Below are 18,768 nucleotides of genomic sequence, written 5' to 3' on the forward strand. Positions count from 1 at the left end.
AGGTAAAGGAGGATTACACTGTGATAGTGCGAGTAAATCAGAACGTGATTGGTTTGAGGTAGACTGTGCCACGATTGGTCAGCGCCACGAGACCGTTGTCCGATTGGCTGGAGTAGACGGTGGGCGGAGTCCACCTATTTGTGGATTCTTGTGCACTTTTTGACGTTAGAAATGTTTAAAATCCACAAATGCACAGAACGCAATCCACAAATGAGCAGGAAGCAATTCGCAAATAAATACAATTTATAATTTTTTTTTATTTGCAAATCCCATTTTATTTATTTGTGAATTTCATTTCTTTTTGTGAAATTTGTAAAAATATTTGTGAAACTCTTTATATTTATTTGTGGATTATAGTGTATTTATTCAGAATAATGAAACAATTCTGACCCCATAGACATCTAGTATTTTTATATCTATGGTGACTGGTGTATTATTTACTGGCTATCAATTGGGCTCCAATTGGGCTCCTTTTGGTCACGTCCGACCGGCATTGGGCGGGTCTTTAAAATTTGGGCTGGTTTTTGATGCAACAGGCGGGTTTTTATTTTTGACTATAAACAGTACACTGTAAACCCTAATTCTGTCATTACTTAAATAATCAAGTAATCTTGAGTTAACACTACTTGAAATTTTGTATTTTCTAACCATAACTCTAAAATATAAGTTAGATTAACTTACGTAGCCACAAAATACTTCAATTTAAAATTTAGACTGTTATGAACTCAAAATCCTGAGTCAAAAAAATAGTCATTCTGGTCTCCCTTGATGGTGATTGGTCATTTAAGGAGTTCGGCCTGGCAATAAGAGAACTAATGCAGTGATTGGTAGAATAATCCTATAGGCGGTCCTTAATGCCTGTTGCTGATGCAGGAAAGTTCTGGAATTAATCTTTTCGTCGTTCGCCATTTTAAACTCAGTAAGTAAACTTATTATGCAGAAATTAATTGAAAATACTATTTTAATTGTTAAATATGTTTGTTTAATATTGGGTGAGAATTGTTTCGTTATTCTGAATAAATATACTATGATCCACAAATAAATATAAAGAGTTTCACAAATATTTTTTAAATCAACAAATGCGCAATAAGCAAACCGTAAATATATGTTACAAATTTCACAAAAAGAAATGAAATTCACAAATAAATAAAATGTGATTTGCAAATAAAAAATATTTATAAATATATATTTAATTGTATTTATTTGTGAATGGCTTCCTGCTCATTTGTAAATCGCGTTCTGTGCAATTGTGAATCACTGCACACATTTGTGGATTGCGTTCTTTGCATTTGTGGATTTGAAACATTTCTAACGTCAAGACGTGCAAAAGAATCTACAAATAGGTGGACTCCGCCGACCGTCTACTCCAGCCAATCGGACAACGGTCTCGTGCCGCTGACCAATCGTGGCATGTGATTGGTTGGAGGTAGACCATGTCAACATGTATCATTGGGAATAAGAGGAAAAATCTACACAAAGAGGAAGAACCTTAAAAATGAACTCTAATATCAATAATCTTGTCAACAATAACATTTTTTACTAACTCTTCCTGTTCAGTATTCAAAAAGGGAAGTTTGACTCAACATGGTTTAAGAGAATTCAGAAGTAGAAAATAAAATCCCTCAATAATGCCAATTAGCAGGGATTAGATCACTATAATATGTAGTTATTACATCCATAATGCATAGGTGGTGTAATGATTTAGACCTATGCTGAAAAGAAGCCTTTAGATTTATAGCATTTATGGCATAAAACATATCGATTTTCGTGTTGCTGACCAATCGTGGCACGTGATTGGTTGGAGGTAGACCGTCCCACGATTGGTCAGCGCCACGAGACCGTTGTCCGATTGGCTGGAGTAGACGGTGCACGTCTTGACGTTAGAAATGTTTCAAATCCACAAATGCACAGAACGCAATCCACAAATGTGTGCAGTGATTCACAAATGCACAGAACGCAATCCACAAATGCACAGAACGCGATTCACAAATGAGCAGGAAGCCATTCACAAATAAATACAATTAAATATATATTTATAAATATTTTTTTTAATTTGCAAATCACATTTTATTTATTTGTGAATTTCATTTCTTTTTGTGAAATTTGTAACATATATTTACGGTTTGCTTATTGAGCATTTGTCGATTTAAAAAATATTTGTGAAACTCTTTATATTTATTTGTGGATCATAGTATATTTATTCATAATAACGAAACGATTCTGGCCCCAAACTAAACCCCCTAAAGGTGAAATCCTAGAACCGCCCCTGGTGTCAACCCAAAAAACACGAAGTGCTTAATTTAATTGTTTTCAAGGACAGAGCTGGAATCTCCCTACAGTTTGGGATATGGCCTTGGTGATACACATGGTATACATTATATTTCCAAAAGTATTGGGTCACCTGACCTTTCCTGCTATATGTGGCTGTTTTCTGATCTCATCCCTACTGAACACCTTTGGGATGAATGACTCCACCCTACCTCACCTACATTTACATTTACATTTACATTTACAGCATTTGGCAGACGCCCTTATCTAGAGCGACGTACATAAGTGCTTAAATCTCTAACCTTGAATACATTAATGCTGGTTCACTAGGTTACATACTTAAGATACCATGAGTTTAAAACATTTGTTCAAAGTTACAATGAAAAAGTGTCAAAGGTTTTTTTTTATGCAAAAGATAAGGAAAGAAGTGCTAGTTGAAGTGTTTCCTGAATAAGTAGGTCTTCAACCGCCACTTGAAAATAGCCAGTGACTCTGCTGTCCGGACCTTTAGGGGAAGTTCATTCCACCACCATGGTGCCAGAACAGAGAAGAGTTACCAGCATGACACTAAACAGGTAGTAGTACCGACGACTTTTTACTTAAGTACATGTCAGAGCCCATACTTCTTTACTTTAACTTGAGTAATAGAGTGTAGTCACTACTTCAACTATTACTGGAGTCTTTTATAAATGAGTATCTGTACTTCTACTTGAGTAAAGGATATGTGTACTTTTGCCAACTCTGGTGTGGGTGTGTATTTGTGAGTAATGTAAAATGATCTGATCAGAACTAATTACATTTGTAAAGTCAATCCCACTTTTGTAAAGTTAATCCCTCCCTTGCACCTTTTCCTTGTTACCCGCCCACCATTTACACTCTTAAAAGGAGATGTCAGATCACTTGCTCACGACAGCCTGCTTCACCTCCACAACTCCTTCATCTACACCAACCTTCATCTACAATGAGGTCTCTAGTGGTACTCATGTTCATCTGCATGCTTTTACCCAAAGGTAACTCAGATCTATCTATCTATCTATCTATCTATCTATCTATCTATCTATCTATCTATCTATCTATCTATCTATCTATCTATTAATTTGTGGGTGTGTGAGCTGAGAAAGAAAGATGAACATGTCCAGTGTGAGGAAATAATTATTATTAATAGTATTTTTAAATAAATAAATAAATAAATAAATATCTAATCTAATTTCATTAAATGATGACATCAGTTATTGGATCAGATTCAGCAGGTTTATTTAGATTTACTGATTTTACAACTTAATTTTTACAAATGAACATAAAATGCTATTAAATCATTAAATAATCAGAATAAGTGTGTGTGTGTGTGTGTGTGTGTGTGTGTGTGTCACACAACCAGAGGAGGAGGACCCGTACACAGGATAGCTTCAAAGGAGTGGTAATTAATAACGGATAAAGACAAATACAGCAAAATACAATGACGAGGACTAAACAATGACTAGACACAACGAAGGGTAAACGTTACTAATGAGTCCGTGCTGCCATCGCCAACGTGGCTCACATTTATACACAGGACAATAATGACACGAGGAGCAGGTGTGGTGACAGGGAGGAGTGGACGAAGGCGGGGCAGACACGTGACGAGGAACAACAACAAACACACGTAGCCGAAAGTCCGTGCTGAACCTTGACTGTGTGTGTGTGTGTGTGTGTGTGTGTGTGTGTCTGTGTGTGTGTGTGTGTGTGTGTGTGTGAGAGAGAGAGAGAGAAAGAGAGAGAGAGAGAGAGAGAGAGAGAGAGAGAGAGAGATGAAACAGAATGAAATAATAATTATTGGTTTTATTTTCCTGATGTATTTGACTATTTCCCATCAAGCCTGAGCTTGATTTGTTTGATTATTAATGAATTTCTCTCATTAGCTGCTGTTGGTGAACTGAGCTGCTATTTATGTGATCCCAGGAACTGCCAAAGATTTACTAGGCAGATTTGTCCTGCTGGAGCGGATTCCTGCCTCACTGCAACAGGTAAATAATTTATTTAAATCTGTGTATTTAACAAGAGTTTGTGAAAGTTTCCATTATGGATTCATGATCATTTTTTACCTGCTTAAGGACAAAACATGAAGTATTATAATAACTATGTGAAATATTTTATTAAAAATTATTACTTATTACTAATAAATATTATAACATATTCCTTATAACATTATTCCTTATTACTATTAAATAACACACGTATTGTTTCTTTCTGTAATCTAGCAATCGGGATTTATTAAAAAATTGATTGAGAACAATTTCTCTCTCTCTCTCTCTCTCTCTCTCTCTCTCTCTCTCTCTCTCTCTCTCTCTCTCTCTCTCTCTCTCTCTCTCTCTCTCTCCCTCTCTCCTAGCCACTGTCGGCACAAGTAAGTTTACTTTTAAGACTTGTGCACCAAAGCTGGTGTGTGACATGGCTCAATTATCAGGAGTTTCTCTTGAAAATGTGAAGTGTTGTCAGACGAACCTGTGTAACGGTGCTGAGATCTTCACACAGAGTTTCCTCCTCATGTTTGTCCCTCTGATCTCCTCCCTGCTCTTCTTCTGAGCTCTGATGAAAAAGCAGACATAAACTTCACTGTAACGTCATGTATAACACATACGTTCTGTCAATAAACTTTGTTGCTTCATAACTGTGTTGATTTTTGTGTTATATATTCACTTCGTTTGCACTTCATCAGCAGTAGATGGCAGTATCTCAGCTCATTGACTGCACACTGACAGGTTTGGTTGAGGGACGCATGGACTCATGAAGTAAAATGTCCACTAAACAACCGTGAAATATATCTACAGTAAATGACTGTAATATGGAACAGAGTGTAAAATAACATTAAAGGGTTTTGACACTTGGATTATAACAGACCAAAGTTCACTCATGTAGTATTCTGCATGACCATTTCACTATTTTATTCAAATAATAATAAAAAAGTCTATAAAAGTAGGTGAGCAACAAAAAATCACCTGATTACGTGCTTGTAAAAATCCTCTTCCCAAACCTGGGGCTTTACTGAAGACTAAATGACTATAATCTTTACTAGTATAAGAGGCAAAGTTTGGAAATTGTTATAGGAGATGCAATATATCTCCCATTACAAAGTTAAATATATACAGGGCTGTAAAGTGTGACGCATTGAGAGTGACAGTCACTCATTTTGGTCTTTTTTTCCGCTATTTATCATATGTTTAATAAGCCGCATGAGAGCGAGAGACAGAGACAGAGAGAGAGAGAGAGAGAGAGAGAGAGAGAGATGACTAATAGGCCCTTTTGTCTGTTTTATCTGTTTGTCAGAGGTTGTGTCCATGTAGTTATTGTAAAAGAAACAAAAAGCAGCTTCTGTCTATGAAACAGTTTACACAACCCTAAAGGAACTCAGCATGGCATTATATTTAATGATATTAACTTAACTTATGGCAGTTTTTATTTGTTTCATGATTTATTGACTTATTGTTACTTATAATAATACTTATAGAATGTTTTATTCCTCTTTAATCTACAGCAGTACGCTAAACATTTAGATTTATTAACATTAGAGTCATTTACACAGTTTATTTATTGTGTGTTTGTAGTTCTATATGTTTTCTGTGACACACCTTACCTGCTGCTTTCACTTTCTTTTCTGCACATATACACAATCGAGTCTTTACTCGCCAGTTTAATGATGCTGATACATCTGATTAATGCGGAACAAAGATTATTAAAATTATTATAAAAAGATTATTATTATTATTATTATTATTATTATTATTATTATTATTATTATTATTATAACCATCTTAGGCTGTGTTACTAGCTTTGTGCCGACGAGGATCTGGTCTGTGTGTGCTGAATATAAATTATCATCAAGTCTTCATTGTTAAATCAACTTTCCTTTAGCAGAAGCATTTACTTATCTTCAGCAGTGTACAGTGCAAAGTCATTTCAAAGAATAGACAATATAGAAAAGAAAAGGAGACATTTTGAGAGATTTTGTAATAAATTTCTTCCTCCACTTCTTATTACCACAAAACTGCACATCGTCTTTCACATCATTCATTTTAAATCCTGCTTCGTTTCTCCTTCAAGTTCTCAGCTTCTCCAATCCAACGATAATGAAGTTCCCAGTTACTCTGCTGCTCATCTCTCTATAGGAAAGTTAAAGGAGCTGCAGGAACATCTGAGAAGGACTGGTCACTCTGCTTGTGACATCAATCTCCTGTATTCTTCACATATCTGGGCTACAGATTGGTTGGCAAGGCTGAGGATCTTTCTTATGGAGAACATCCAGGTCCACCTAAATCATCTGAAGACAAAATGTGTCTGATCAGAACAAGGTAGAACCTTTTAGTGTGAATTCTAGATAAAGATATGTTTGGAGCAAAAGCAGAAGATCATGTTACCAAAAGCAGCCCATAACCTTTCTGAAGCATGGTGGTGGAGGCATTATGCTATAGTGCTGCTTCTCTACAGCTGTGACAGGGACTCTAGTAAAGATAAAGGAAATAACGGATAGAAAACACAAAATAAGCTTTAAGCTTATAGGTTTTAAGCTTCAGAAGTTGCACTTTTCTTCATCCAGCATAATAACAACTAGACCATAAATCACGGCAAAGGAATTTATTCAGAAGAAAATCAACATTTCAGAATGTCACATTCAGAACATGCCTCTAGATCAGACCAACACACCTGTAGAATGACTTGAGCTGTGAACAATAAATTACCTGCAATATGATTTTTTCAAGAAAGAGAATGATGTGCTGAAGTGGATAAAAGATGTAAACATAGAAATATCAGTTTAGTTTAGATCATTTTTAAGTTTCACCTTTAAATAAATGCACTTTTTAAAGCTTAAATCGGCTTACAGAAAAGCTTAACTGTGGGACAGGAAATAGAATTAAACATTTCCTTGAAGGTATCTGTTGTGTTGCAGTCGCAGTATGTTGTGCTTGTGTTTGTTATAAAGTTAGAAAGACTGAACAGAAAAATCAAATAAGGGAATCAACAAGAAATGAATCAATACAATGAACTTCTTCAGCTCAAGATCTGTGGTTGATTGTAAGAGAAAATAAAACTGACTTGTATGTTTATTAAGTTAAATAATAAAATGCTGAATATTTATTTTGCAGTTTCATGAATAAGATGAACTCCAGGGCTCTGTTCTTCACACGAGGGATTACTGTACTGCATGCAGGGTAATAAACAGACCTGACTTAATAAACAGGTTATAAACGTGCTGTGATGAACGGAATGTGGTTTTCAGTTTACTGCTACGTTCCCGAGAAGATGAGGAGTGTAATTACACTAGAATTCATTTTTAAACCAGGGACCACTGTCTCAGATCTCTGTAAAACATCTTTATTTATTTAATGATTTTTAATTTATTGATTTTATTAAACACATCATGATAGAAACCTGAAATTCAATCCAGTTCAGCTCAAGTCAGTTTCAATTTCTCCACATTCCTCGGGTGTGTCACAGGGGTGAAGTCACAATACAGTAATGCTGAAAAAACTTGTGCAGATGTACTGTGTTCACTTCCACTTAACTACTGAACACTGAAAGATGACAGGCATGAGGAGCTTTTTGTCTTCTGATCTTCAAAGGAGAGAATCTCTCCTTTAGAGAGAGAGAGAGAGAGAGAGAGAGAGAGATATGAGGGAGCGTCGGATGAGGGATGATATGTTTATAGATGCAGTGATATAAATGAGGACAACAACTAAGTCACAACACGTCCATAAATAGTTCTTCGGTAGCTCTTTTTTTCTCACACATTTATCATTTACATAATATATAATTTATTTTATTGATATATATTTTACTTTATTGATTGGTGTGATTATAAACTGTTATAAATCCAGGAGTGTGTTATTATGAATAATGTCCTTTCTACAGTCAGATACAGTCTGATAATTGTGTATTGATGAAGAGGTTGTTGTCCTCAGAGACCACATGGAGTTGATATGTAGTTTTAATTTTCTTTTCTGTTCTCAATTAAGTTACATCAGATATAAATTATTGTTTAAAGCCTTTATTTTTTTCTTCTTTCACTTTCCCTGCTTTAAAGTTTTCAAAAAAGCAAAAACAAAAAAAAAAAACAAGTGCAAAAAGCACGCAGCAAGATGCCAGAAAGCTTCATGTTACATCTTTAACTTAGACTGGATCATAAAGTGCTGACACTGGAGACTCCTTCCGTAAATGGTAGACAGTCGTCTGCTAACAAAGACTCTGTGAACGAGAGGTTACTATAGAAATGATACCATATAAGGAGCATGTTGTATAAGCTGATATGTTACATAAAAATATAATACTATGATTGTAGCTACACTACTGTCAGAGCTGCTGTTCTAGAAAGTTCACCAGCACTCTTGGATTCATGATATCCGTTGTGCCGTGACATTAAGAAAGTTATGTCTCCTACCCGACCAGTAGAACCGCATCATGCTCATCCTCCTCTCTATATATTTTTAGCACTTCTTACATTCCTCTTCCTCTAAGCCTTCTCCTCTTTAACCTTTAGTTAACTTCTGAAACCTTTTAAAAACATATAAATAACAAATTACAAAAAATAACAAATATTTATAACAAATATATAAAAAAGTCAAATTAGGAAAAAAGAAAGAAAAAAGGTCATTTTAGAGAAAAGGGGCGGAGTCAGAATAATGACTATGAAGTAAGTGAATTTAAATCTTGATTAGAGAAATATGAACCAAACCCATCCCTCTGTGCATCCTGCACATCTTCATTTACCAGATCCATTTTAATCTTGCTTCACCTTCAGTTTCTCCTTCAGTTCCTTCTTCACCTTCAGCTTCTCCAGTCCAACGACAATGAAGTTCCTACTGACACTGGTGCTCGTCTCTGCACTTTTCTCTGGAGGTAAGAACTCTCACATTCTCTCACAGAAGCGTACCTTTAAATCACGGTACCTTTAAGAAGTTCCATGGTGTAATACAGGTGAAGTATTCTGCATTCATACACAATGTTGGCTGGAGGTGATGCATGGTGTGAGTGCTGTAATCTAATATCTACTGTAGCAACTGATGGAACGAATTAATATCTATCTACTTGTCTATGTATTTATTTCGTTTTCAGTGAGCTGACGTGACAATATACACATTATACGAGTTGTAAACACTCATACCATCCTCTTCACCCTTAAAGTGCAAACAGTGTTTATATGAGTGAGGCTGTAAACATAGATGTATATTGAATGTTGTGTATATTGAATCAGTTTTTTCTGGCTGCAGAGCTGATCAAATGTGAGATCTGGGTTTCACTACACTTTCTTGGTAGTTGAGTAAATTTATTGTGTTTCTTGAAATTGAAATTTTTAAGGCATTAACTATAATTAAAAGAGACACCGGATAAAACTCCTGATACCTGATACCCACAACATACTGTATATCGGGCATCATCAAATGGCGGACCGTGGTCCGGACCCGGACCGAGTGACGGGTCTGCCTGGACCCGTTAAAAATCTAATATTATCATATTAAGCATCTCCTTATTATAATCTAATATTATAAGATTATAAGCTCTTTGATATTAATGAAAAGATAAATCTTTCGTTCATGTGCATCTTTCCATCCATCCATCCATCCATCCATCCATCCATCCATCCATCCATCCATCCATCCATCTTCTACCTCTTATCCAGGGCCGGGTCGCGAGGGCAGCAGTCTAAGCAGACTTCCCTCTCCACAGACACTTCCTCCAGCTCTTCCGAGGGAATACCGAGGCGTTCCCAGGCCAGCCGAGAGACATAGTCCCTTCAGCGTGTCCAAGGTCTTCCCCGGGGCCTCCTCCCGGTTGGACATGCCCGGAACACCTCCCCAGGGAGGCGTCCAGGAGGCATCCGATACAGATGCCCGAGCCATCTCAGCTGACTCCTCTCGATGTGGAGGAGCAGCGGCTCTACTCTGAGCTCCTCCCGAGTGACCGAGCTCCTCACCCTATCTCTAAGGGTGCGCCCAGCCACCCTGCGGAGGAAACTCATTTCAGCCACCTGTATCCGGGATCTCGTCCTTTCGATCATGACCCAAAGCTCATGACCATAGGTGAGGGTAGGAACGTAGATCGACTGGTAAATAGAGAGCTTCGCCTTGTGGCTCAGCTCTTTCTTCACCACAACAGATAGGTATATCGACCGCATCACTGCAGAAGATACACCAATCCACCTGTCGATCTCCCGCTCCATCCTTCCCTCACTCGTGAACGAGACCCCAAGATACTTAAACTCCTCCACTTGAGGCAGGAGCTCTCCACCAACCCGAAGGGGGCAAGCCACCCTTTTCCGGCTGAGAACCATGGCTTCGGACTTGGAGGTGCTGATTCTCATCCCAGCCGCTTCACACTCGGCTGCAAACCGTCCCAGTGCACGCTGAAGGTCCTGATTTGAGGAAGCCAGCAGAACAACATCATCTGAAAAAAGCAGAGACGAAATCCTGTGGTCCACAAACCAGACTCCCTCTGGCCCCATACTGCGCCTAGAAATCCTGTCCATATAAATAATGAACAGGACCGGTGACAAAGGGCAGCCCTGCCGGAGTCCAACATGCACCGGGAACAACTCTCTTTGACTTACTGCCGGCAATGCAAACCAAACTCCAACTCCGGTCATATAGGGACCGGACAGCCCTTAACAGAGGGCCACGGACCCCATACTCCCAGAGCACCCCCCCACAGGTCACCAAGAGGGACACAGTCGAAAGCCTTCTCCAGATCCACAAAGCACATGTGAACTGGTTGGGCAAACTCCCATGAACCCTCCAGCAACCTGCCGAGGGTATAGAGATGGTCCAGTGTTCCACGACCGGGACGAAACCCGCATTGTTCCTCCTGAATCCGAGGTTCGACTATCGGCCGAATTCTCCTCTCCAGTACCCTGGCATAGACTTTTCCAGGGAGGCTGAGGAGTGTGATCCCCTATAGTTAGAACACACCCTCCGGTCCCCCTTCTTAAATAGAGGGACCACCACCCCAGTCTGCCAGTCCAGAGGCATTGTCCCCAAACTCCACGTGATGTTGCAGAGGCATGTCAACCAAGACAGCCCACAACATCCAGAGCCTTGAGGTACTCAGGGCGGATCTCACCCACCCCCGGTGCCTTGCCACTGAGGAGCTTCTCAACTACCTCAGTGACCTCAGCCTGGGGAATCGACGAGTCCACAACTGAGCCCCCGCCCTCTGCTTCCTCAGTGGAAGACATGTCGGTGGGGTTGAGGAGAACCTCGAAGTATTCCTTCCACCGTCCGAGGATGCCCCCAGTTGAAGTCAGCAGATTCCCACTCCCACTGTAAACAGTGTGGGCAGGGCACTGCTTCCCCCTTCTGAGGCGCCGGACGGTTTGCCAGAATTTCTTCGAGGCCAACTGATAGTCCTTCTCCATGGCCTCACCGAACTCCTCCCAGACCCGAGTTTTTGCCTCCACAACCACCCCGGCTGAAGCTCGCTTGGCCCTTCGGTACCTATCAGCTGCCTCTGGAGTCCCCCGAGCCAACCAGGCTCGGTAGGACTCCTTCTTCAGCTTGACAACATCCCTTACTTCTGGGGTTCACCACCGGGTTCGGGGATTGCCACCACGACAGGCACAGGAGACCTTACGGCCACAGCTCTGTTCGGCCACGTCAACAATGAGGTGGAGCACATGGTCCACTCGGACTCAATGTCTCCAACCTCCCTTGGGATCTGGTTGAAGCTTTGCCGAAGGTGGGAGTTGAAGATCTCTCTGACCGGAGACTCTGTCAAACGTTCCCAGCAGACCCTCACAGTACGTTTGGGTCTGCCAAGTCTGTCCAACTTCCTCTCCCACCATCGGATCCAACTCACCACCAGGTGGTGATCAGTTGACAGCTCTGCCCCTCTCTTTACCCGAGTGTCCAAGACATATGGCCGGAGGTCAGATGAAACAACCACGAAGTCGATAATCGACTTCCGACCTAGGGTGTCCTGGTGCCATGTGTACTGATGGCCATCCTTATGCTTGAACATGGTGTTCGTTATGGACATACTGTGACTAGCACAGAAGGTCGGGGGTGCATTTTTCGTTTTCTTTTATTCAGTAAATTCTGCCCTGTTCTATTTTACTTGAAATGTTCTTTATCCCAAGGTTCCTGTGTTATTAATGTAGTTAATGTTTAAAAAAGGGGGCAGCTCAAAAGTCTTTTGTTTAATTTTTTTCTTAATGATTAAAAGCACTTGTATTTTATTCAAAGATTGAATAAATTGAATGTTTTACATTACTTGAAATATAGGCCCTAAGTTCAGGCTGCTCAAAGCTGTGTTTGTTTGCACTTTTTATTTATTTTATTCAGAAGAAATTCATTGTCTGTTGTCTGTTACTTGACATGTAGTAAAGACAACTACAGGATTGTTTTCCATTCAAGTGCCATCCATACAAGTTCAGACTTTGAAAACACTTGAAATTTAACAATAAATTATATAGAAATGTATGTCTGTTATTGATTTATTTACATGAGGGTTCACTATTTTAAGTGACTATATAAGAATCGGACCTTTGCTGGGAGGAAATTTTAATAACTGGACCTCTGGACAAGCAGATGTATAAATGTACGCTAAAGGAAGCGTGTTGTCTTCTATTCAAGGTTTGGTTCATACATCAACTTACACATTACTTTTCAGTGCCACCACCAGCTGCTGCTATTAGGAGTGTTTATATCTTTACAAAAAACTCTCTTAGTTGCACAATACAGACTTGAACACTGGTTAGCGCTGTTTCACTTATCTGTCTTATAGTGTGGTGTATTGTATTGTAGTGTAGTGTAGTGTAGTGTAGTGTTGTGTAATCTATTGTAGTGTAGTGTAGTGTAGTGTAGTGTAATGTAGTGTTGTGCAGTGTATCGTCTGTCTGCTCTCACTGCTCACTTTATGTGGTCAGGACCACTTCCTGTTCAGCTCTACACAGCTGTTCCTGTTCAGCTCTACACAGCTGAAATGACAATAAAAGCTTCTGGACTGAATAGAGGTGGTCATGATTTTATTTACGATACAAGCTTCATGATTTCTGATATCTGTTGTTTATGTTACAGACAGACTGTTCTGTTTTACTGACTGTTTTGTTGTTTTATTGTCAAAGGAGAAAAGGGACAGCTAACATTTTTATACCATTTACACAAGAGTGTATATTATTTCATTCAATTCTGTTTTCAATTCTCTCTTTTCCTTGTAGTGCTGTCGCTGACGTGTCTTAACTGCCTTAATGATCAATGTATTAATATTAACTGTCCAGACCAGTGTGCCAGTCTAACTCTGTTTGTAATGAACAGTAAGTGCATGTCTATATTTTATTTTCAATGTACATTTGTCAGAAATGTCCTGAACATTTACTATATTAATAATAAATCAGTTACCGAGTAATATTTTCTAATCACGTTGCTAAATTTCATGCTTTGTAGATGGCAACAATATAAGCGCTGTTTTAAAGACTTGTGCAGCACCGGGCATTTGTTCACCTATGACTGCAAACCTGGGAGAAACAATAACAACCACCAATGCCATGTGCTGCAACACTACATTATGCAACAATGAAACACTGCCAGGTAAAAACAAAATGTGTTCGAAGGATTCATTCATTCATTCATTTTCTACCACTTATCCGAACTTCTCGGGTCACGGGGAGCCTGTGCCTATCTCAGGCGTCATCGGGCATCGAGGCAGGATACACCCTGGCCGGAGTGCCAACCCATCGCAGGGCACACACACACTCTCATTTACTCACAAAATCACACAATTTGTAATGACAATGTAATTTTGTTTGTAAGTTTGTATTTTAGATTTTTTTTATAACTACATACAGTATTATTGGAGTAATTCTTGGTGATTTCAATATATATTTTAATTTTTTACTATATTAATTCTTTTTTCTCCTTATGTTTAACTTCTGTTCTATGTTTATGTTCTGCAAAGCTGCTTTGAGACAAAGCCCATTGTAAAAAGCGCTATACAAATAAACTTGAATTTAATTGAATTGAATTGAATTTCATTTCATTTCATTTCATTTCATTTCCCGGTTAAGTTCTTCCTGTTCCTTTGCCCAACGGGAGGATCTGTTACACCTGTATCAAAAACGACTGCACACAATCAGTGGATTGTAGAGGAAATGAAGACAGGTGTGTTACTGGGACAGGTGAATAACTTATTTTTTATCTCTGCATATATTTCATTTTATTTCATATATTTATTTCCTCTGTGTATTTGGATATGTGTAGTGTTTTGTTATTAATCATTTACCTCCTTCTCTCTCTCTCTCTCTCTCTCTCTCTCTCTCTCTCTCTCTCTCTCTCTCACACACACACACACACACACACACACACACACACACACACACACACACACACACACACACACACACACACTCACCCACCCACACACACACACACACACACACACACACACACACACACACACACACACACACACACACACACACACACACACACACACACACACACACATATATACACACACACACACACACACACACAGGTACAATATTAGGCACTACAGCGACCGTGAAAGGATGTGTAGGTAAATCTTCCTGCAATGGTACTCAATCAGTAATCTCAGTGGGAAATAGCACTGTAAGTGTTCAGTGTTGTACAGGAAACCTGTGTAACAGTGCTGAGATCTTCACCCTGAGCTTCCTCCTCATGATCATCTCTCTACACTCCTCCATGTTCTTCTCCTGAACACTGATCGAGTAGTTCACTAAAAGCAGTATGCAGAAGACAGATGTTTTTTTTATTTTTTATTTAATTTAAGCTTCACCTCTGCTGTATTGCATCATCACATATAACGTATTCGCCATATGTACATTACTGAGCTTTTCATGGTCTGTAGTTTGTATATCTCTTTATTTCGTTTTTCCCACTTGTGTTATACAGAATCTGCAAGAAATAAACTGATGCATATTCATTTTGCCTTTCTTTCTTTTTTTTTTAACTGTGATTACTGAACTACACTTCGATTACTTCTATCTTGACCAAATGCTGTTATTTCCTGTTAAATTTTTCAAACAAAGGAGGCATGAGTTACTGGTTTTGATTAACATTTGATCGAATATTTGTACAAGGAGCAGTAATGTTTTACTTCCTTCATTGTTCTTAAATACATCAAACATCAGTAACTGGTTATGAGTTTATAATACAGAACAATAATATGGCATATTGTTTTATTAGAATTCTTTATGTAAGCATTGTTATTCTGTACCAAATTATTATTTCTTATATTTTAAGTTATTATTTTTTTGTTATTTTCACATACAATCACACTACATTCTCTGGGTCAAACTTGATTATTGTATCTTGTTCATAAGAGATTTTACTTTTACTATATGTAAAGATTAACCCGAATTTCAAATCAGTTCATTTTAATATGTAAATGTTGAAAAACGAAAGCAGCCGATGTACTTAAGGCAGATTACTCCAAATAGTGTTCAAAAACCTGGCAGGTTTAACCTATTAACTTTCTACAGAACGTAGGATACTAATATAAAATATAATAGTAACCAAATATAAAACATTCTGTACAACAAAGAAATAAGAAAACAAACAACTGAACCACTAGATGCTGCTGATGAACTGATCAGGTTTTGTGTACAGACTGCTGAACGGCCGATCGGCTGATTGTAGGTGATGTAGATTCTAGAATTAGAAATGTAGATTCTATACACCAAATTTCAGCTTTATCATCTTACAGTTAACTAGAAACAGATGCATAAATGAAATCAACTCCTCATACAACAGTCATTAATTCGGATGTAACGACCTTCAAACTGAAGCTGAGAGCCTTCAACTTTAACTACAATTCTATTATTCTAAATAGTACTCAGCTAAAATAAGAATTTTATCAATGTACATCTGAGGTCTGAATTTAACTTCTCAGTTCTGATTTTCTTTAACTTTTATATGTCTGCAAAGGCAACTCTAAGTTTTCAGTAGACTGAAGACATTTGTTTTTTGAGATTGTGTGGCAGCATTTTAAATAAATGCAAATCAACATGTTAATCATTGTGGAACATTTCTCTAATAATCCTGACTAGTGAGTTCCTGGAAACACAAAGTTAACTACCTCCATTTATAATGAAATGAAACTTATGGTAAAGGTTGTGGGTTGTGAAATAAACTTCCCCTTCTATATAACTGAGCATAACCATAAAAACCAGGCTTTGTTTCAGAACGTTGCTCTTTAACTTCATCTGCTTCTTCTTCAGATGCTTTTCTCCAAAGGTAATGAAACTCACTGTGGAGAAATAGAGAAAATAAATTGAATTCATTTCAAAATATTTTATCTTAAGATTGAATTTTATACAAATAACGTTTTATTTTCATTCTGATTTTTTTTTCTTTAGCCATGTCACTGAATTGTTATCAGTGTTTGCTGTCACTAACTGGCGCGTGTACCAATGAACAGATAACCTGTTCAGATCAGTGTGCCTCTTCAACTATGTCTGTTTACACGGGTAAGTGTGTGTGTGTGTGTGTGTGTGTGTGTGTGTGTGTGTGTGTGTGTGTGTGTGTGTGTGTGTGTGTGTATGAGCAGCATGGTGTCTCCGAGCACGACGCTGTTTGAGAGTCTGAGTCGCAGGCACGGTGTGAGGGTGGTGTGCTAGTGATGGAAGATGTGGTGGGACATGAGAACATTGTCTCTGCCTCCAGCATGAACAGTGCAATTGTTGTATTCTTGAATCAGGTGAATAAAGTAAATAAACATGTCCGAAAGGAATTAATAATGAGTGTATATTGGTTTCTCCCCTCAGTTCCCCTGACAAAAAGTCATGTTGTCAAATGTCCCTCCTTTTATTAACGAAGAGGCGATTCTGAAAGAGTTTTCTCGGTACGAGCAACCCGTCTCCCCCATGAAGAAAATCCCCCTCGGCTGTAAGCCCCACTAGTTAAGCACTTGGTTTCTTTCAGGAGATTGGCGTTTATGGTTTTAAATGAAGGAGTTTTTTCCCAGACCGATATAAAATGTTTTAAATGTGGTCAGATTGGACATCTTGTCCGCGCCTGTCCTGAAAGACAGCGTGATCCCGGTGTCTCCAAATGACCGGGGCAGAACGCAGCTGAGCCTGCTGGAGCCGTTCCCCCTGCGGACACAGCTTGGCCTGCTGCTGAAAGCCCTGCAACTGCTTCTGCACCATGGCCTAGGAAGCATGAGCCCAAGTTCAGACTGCAGACCAGAGCTCCACTAGTGACGTACCCACCGGGAGAATCCCTGCTCGGCTGAATCAGACCGGGAGAAGCCCTGCTCGGCTGAACCGGAACGGGAGAAGCCCTGCAGGGCTAAACCGTACCAGGAGAAGCCCTGCTCGACTGAACCGGGCCGGGAGAACGGCTGTGAATCTGAAAAAGTCACAGTGGACTCTGAAGTAGTGCTGGAGCTGCCAGTGCTGGAGCTGCCTGTGCTGGCAGAGTCAGACACGGTGAAATAGGAAGGCTGGCACGGACTGGTCCAGCTGTCCAGCAGAGCTGCAGCATTCTGCCTACAGTTCATCCAGAGACTCCTCACTGGACCCAGAGACCTACAGTAGTATGGAGAGCAGCAGCCAGTGGAATATTACGCACAGTTGAAGGACAGGGGCTAGACAGAGCCCTGTTTTTAATGGACACAAAAATGCTGGACATCTCTGGATTACCAGTGTTTTACTGTGGACTTTTTAAAATCTGGAACATTTTTAAAAAAACAGTTCAAAGGCCATCAAACATTACACTGGTCCTGGAGGAGCCTCTGGTGTACGGCAGGCGACTGGACATCTCCAGTGTGACCATTCCTGCACTGTCCAGAACTCTAACCTCCTCGGGCATTGTGACGCTCCGGGAGCTCGTGAACATCACAGGGTCTGACTTGTCGAGGGCAGAGGACCTGACATTGCATATGAGATTGAGGTCCCTGCGCATTGTCAATCAGCTCCTACACCACTGGAGATCTGCACTAACATCAGAGGAGCATGTTCAGCTGCTGGATTATCATCACACAGAGGCTGGTCCTGCAGAGGATGAACCCTTTCCCCAGATGAACATGGCTCCTTACCTCGACGGGTGTGAGGGCCCCCTCCTGGAGTGCCGGGTGAATGGGAGATGGACTTTGGGTCAGTGACGGGGAAGCTGCAGAGTACAGCGTCTGAGTTAAAGTTTTAAATAAGAAAAAGCCGAGTGGGAGGGTAGACACCCCATTGAGAAGTGTTTTGGGTTTTAATGCTGATATTAAACCAGAGTGGAGAGCACTGTACAAACCACCATTGCCAAAAAGAGCTGCCGACCTTCAGTGGAGGATTTTACATGGTATTATCTCTGTGACTTCTTATTTCTGTTTTAAACCCTGATATTGCACATGACTGTCCTTTTTGTTCACAGAGAGAAACAGTTTTTCATGCTTTTATTCACTGCTCCAGGTTGCAGTCACTGCTTGTGTTTTTACAGAGCATTTTAAGGTTGTTTTATGTTGAATTTACTGTTCCTTCTTTTTTTGGTTTTAAATACATTAGGAAAC

The 18,768-nt window shown here is 39.4% G+C and overlaps 2 protein-coding genes across 6 annotated transcripts; both read left to right on the forward strand.

Moving 5' to 3' along the window:
- Positions 1 to 838: 838 nt before the first annotated feature.
- LOC113655322 (ly-6/neurotoxin-like protein 1) lies at positions 839 to 4,915 on the forward strand. 4 transcript variants are annotated; one of them, XM_047807126.1, is made up of 5 exons: positions 839 to 919; positions 2,780 to 2,843; positions 3,154 to 3,278; positions 4,207 to 4,271; positions 4,637 to 4,915. In XM_047807126.1, the coding sequence occupies exons 1-5, from the start codon at positions 868 to 870 to the stop codon at positions 4,730 to 4,732; spliced, it is 402 nt and encodes a 133-aa protein (XP_047663082.1). In that variant the 5' UTR covers positions 839 to 867; the 3' UTR covers positions 4,733 to 4,915. The 4 variants fall into 4 exon arrangements, 2 of the variants coding, with proteins under 2 accessions (XP_047663082.1, XP_047663081.1); XM_047807125.1 differs by having other exon boundaries at positions 852 to 919; positions 4,167 to 4,271; XR_007139253.1 differs by having other exon boundaries at positions 905 to 919; positions 2,780 to 2,846; positions 4,167 to 4,271.
- Positions 4,916 to 8,958: 4,043 nt separating this feature from the next.
- On the forward strand, positions 8,959 to 16,987 carry LOC125138408 (urokinase plasminogen activator surface receptor-like). 2 transcript variants are annotated; one of them, XR_007139252.1, is made up of 6 exons: positions 13,090 to 13,243; positions 13,448 to 13,543; positions 13,674 to 13,817; positions 14,294 to 14,404; positions 14,764 to 16,505; positions 16,628 to 16,987. XR_007139252.1 is itself a non-coding variant. In XM_047807123.1 (5 exons), exons 1-5 carry the CDS (start codon positions 9,087 to 9,089, stop codon positions 14,964 to 14,966), a joined length of 603 nt encoding a protein of 200 aa, XP_047663079.1. In that variant the 5' UTR covers positions 8,959 to 9,086; the 3' UTR covers positions 14,967 to 15,642. The 2 variants fall into 2 exon arrangements, 1 of the variants encoding a protein (XP_047663079.1); XM_047807123.1 differs by lacking the exons at positions 13,090 to 13,243; positions 16,628 to 16,987 and adding an exon at positions 8,959 to 9,135 and having other exon boundaries at positions 14,764 to 15,642.
- The last annotated feature ends 1,781 nt before the right edge of the window (positions 16,988 to 18,768 follow it).

Source organism: Tachysurus fulvidraco, chromosome 23, assembly GCF_022655615.1.
Source record: "Tachysurus fulvidraco isolate hzauxx_2018 chromosome 23, HZAU_PFXX_2.0, whole genome shotgun sequence".
Lineage (NCBI taxonomy): Eukaryota > Metazoa > Chordata > Actinopteri > Siluriformes > Bagridae > Tachysurus > Tachysurus fulvidraco.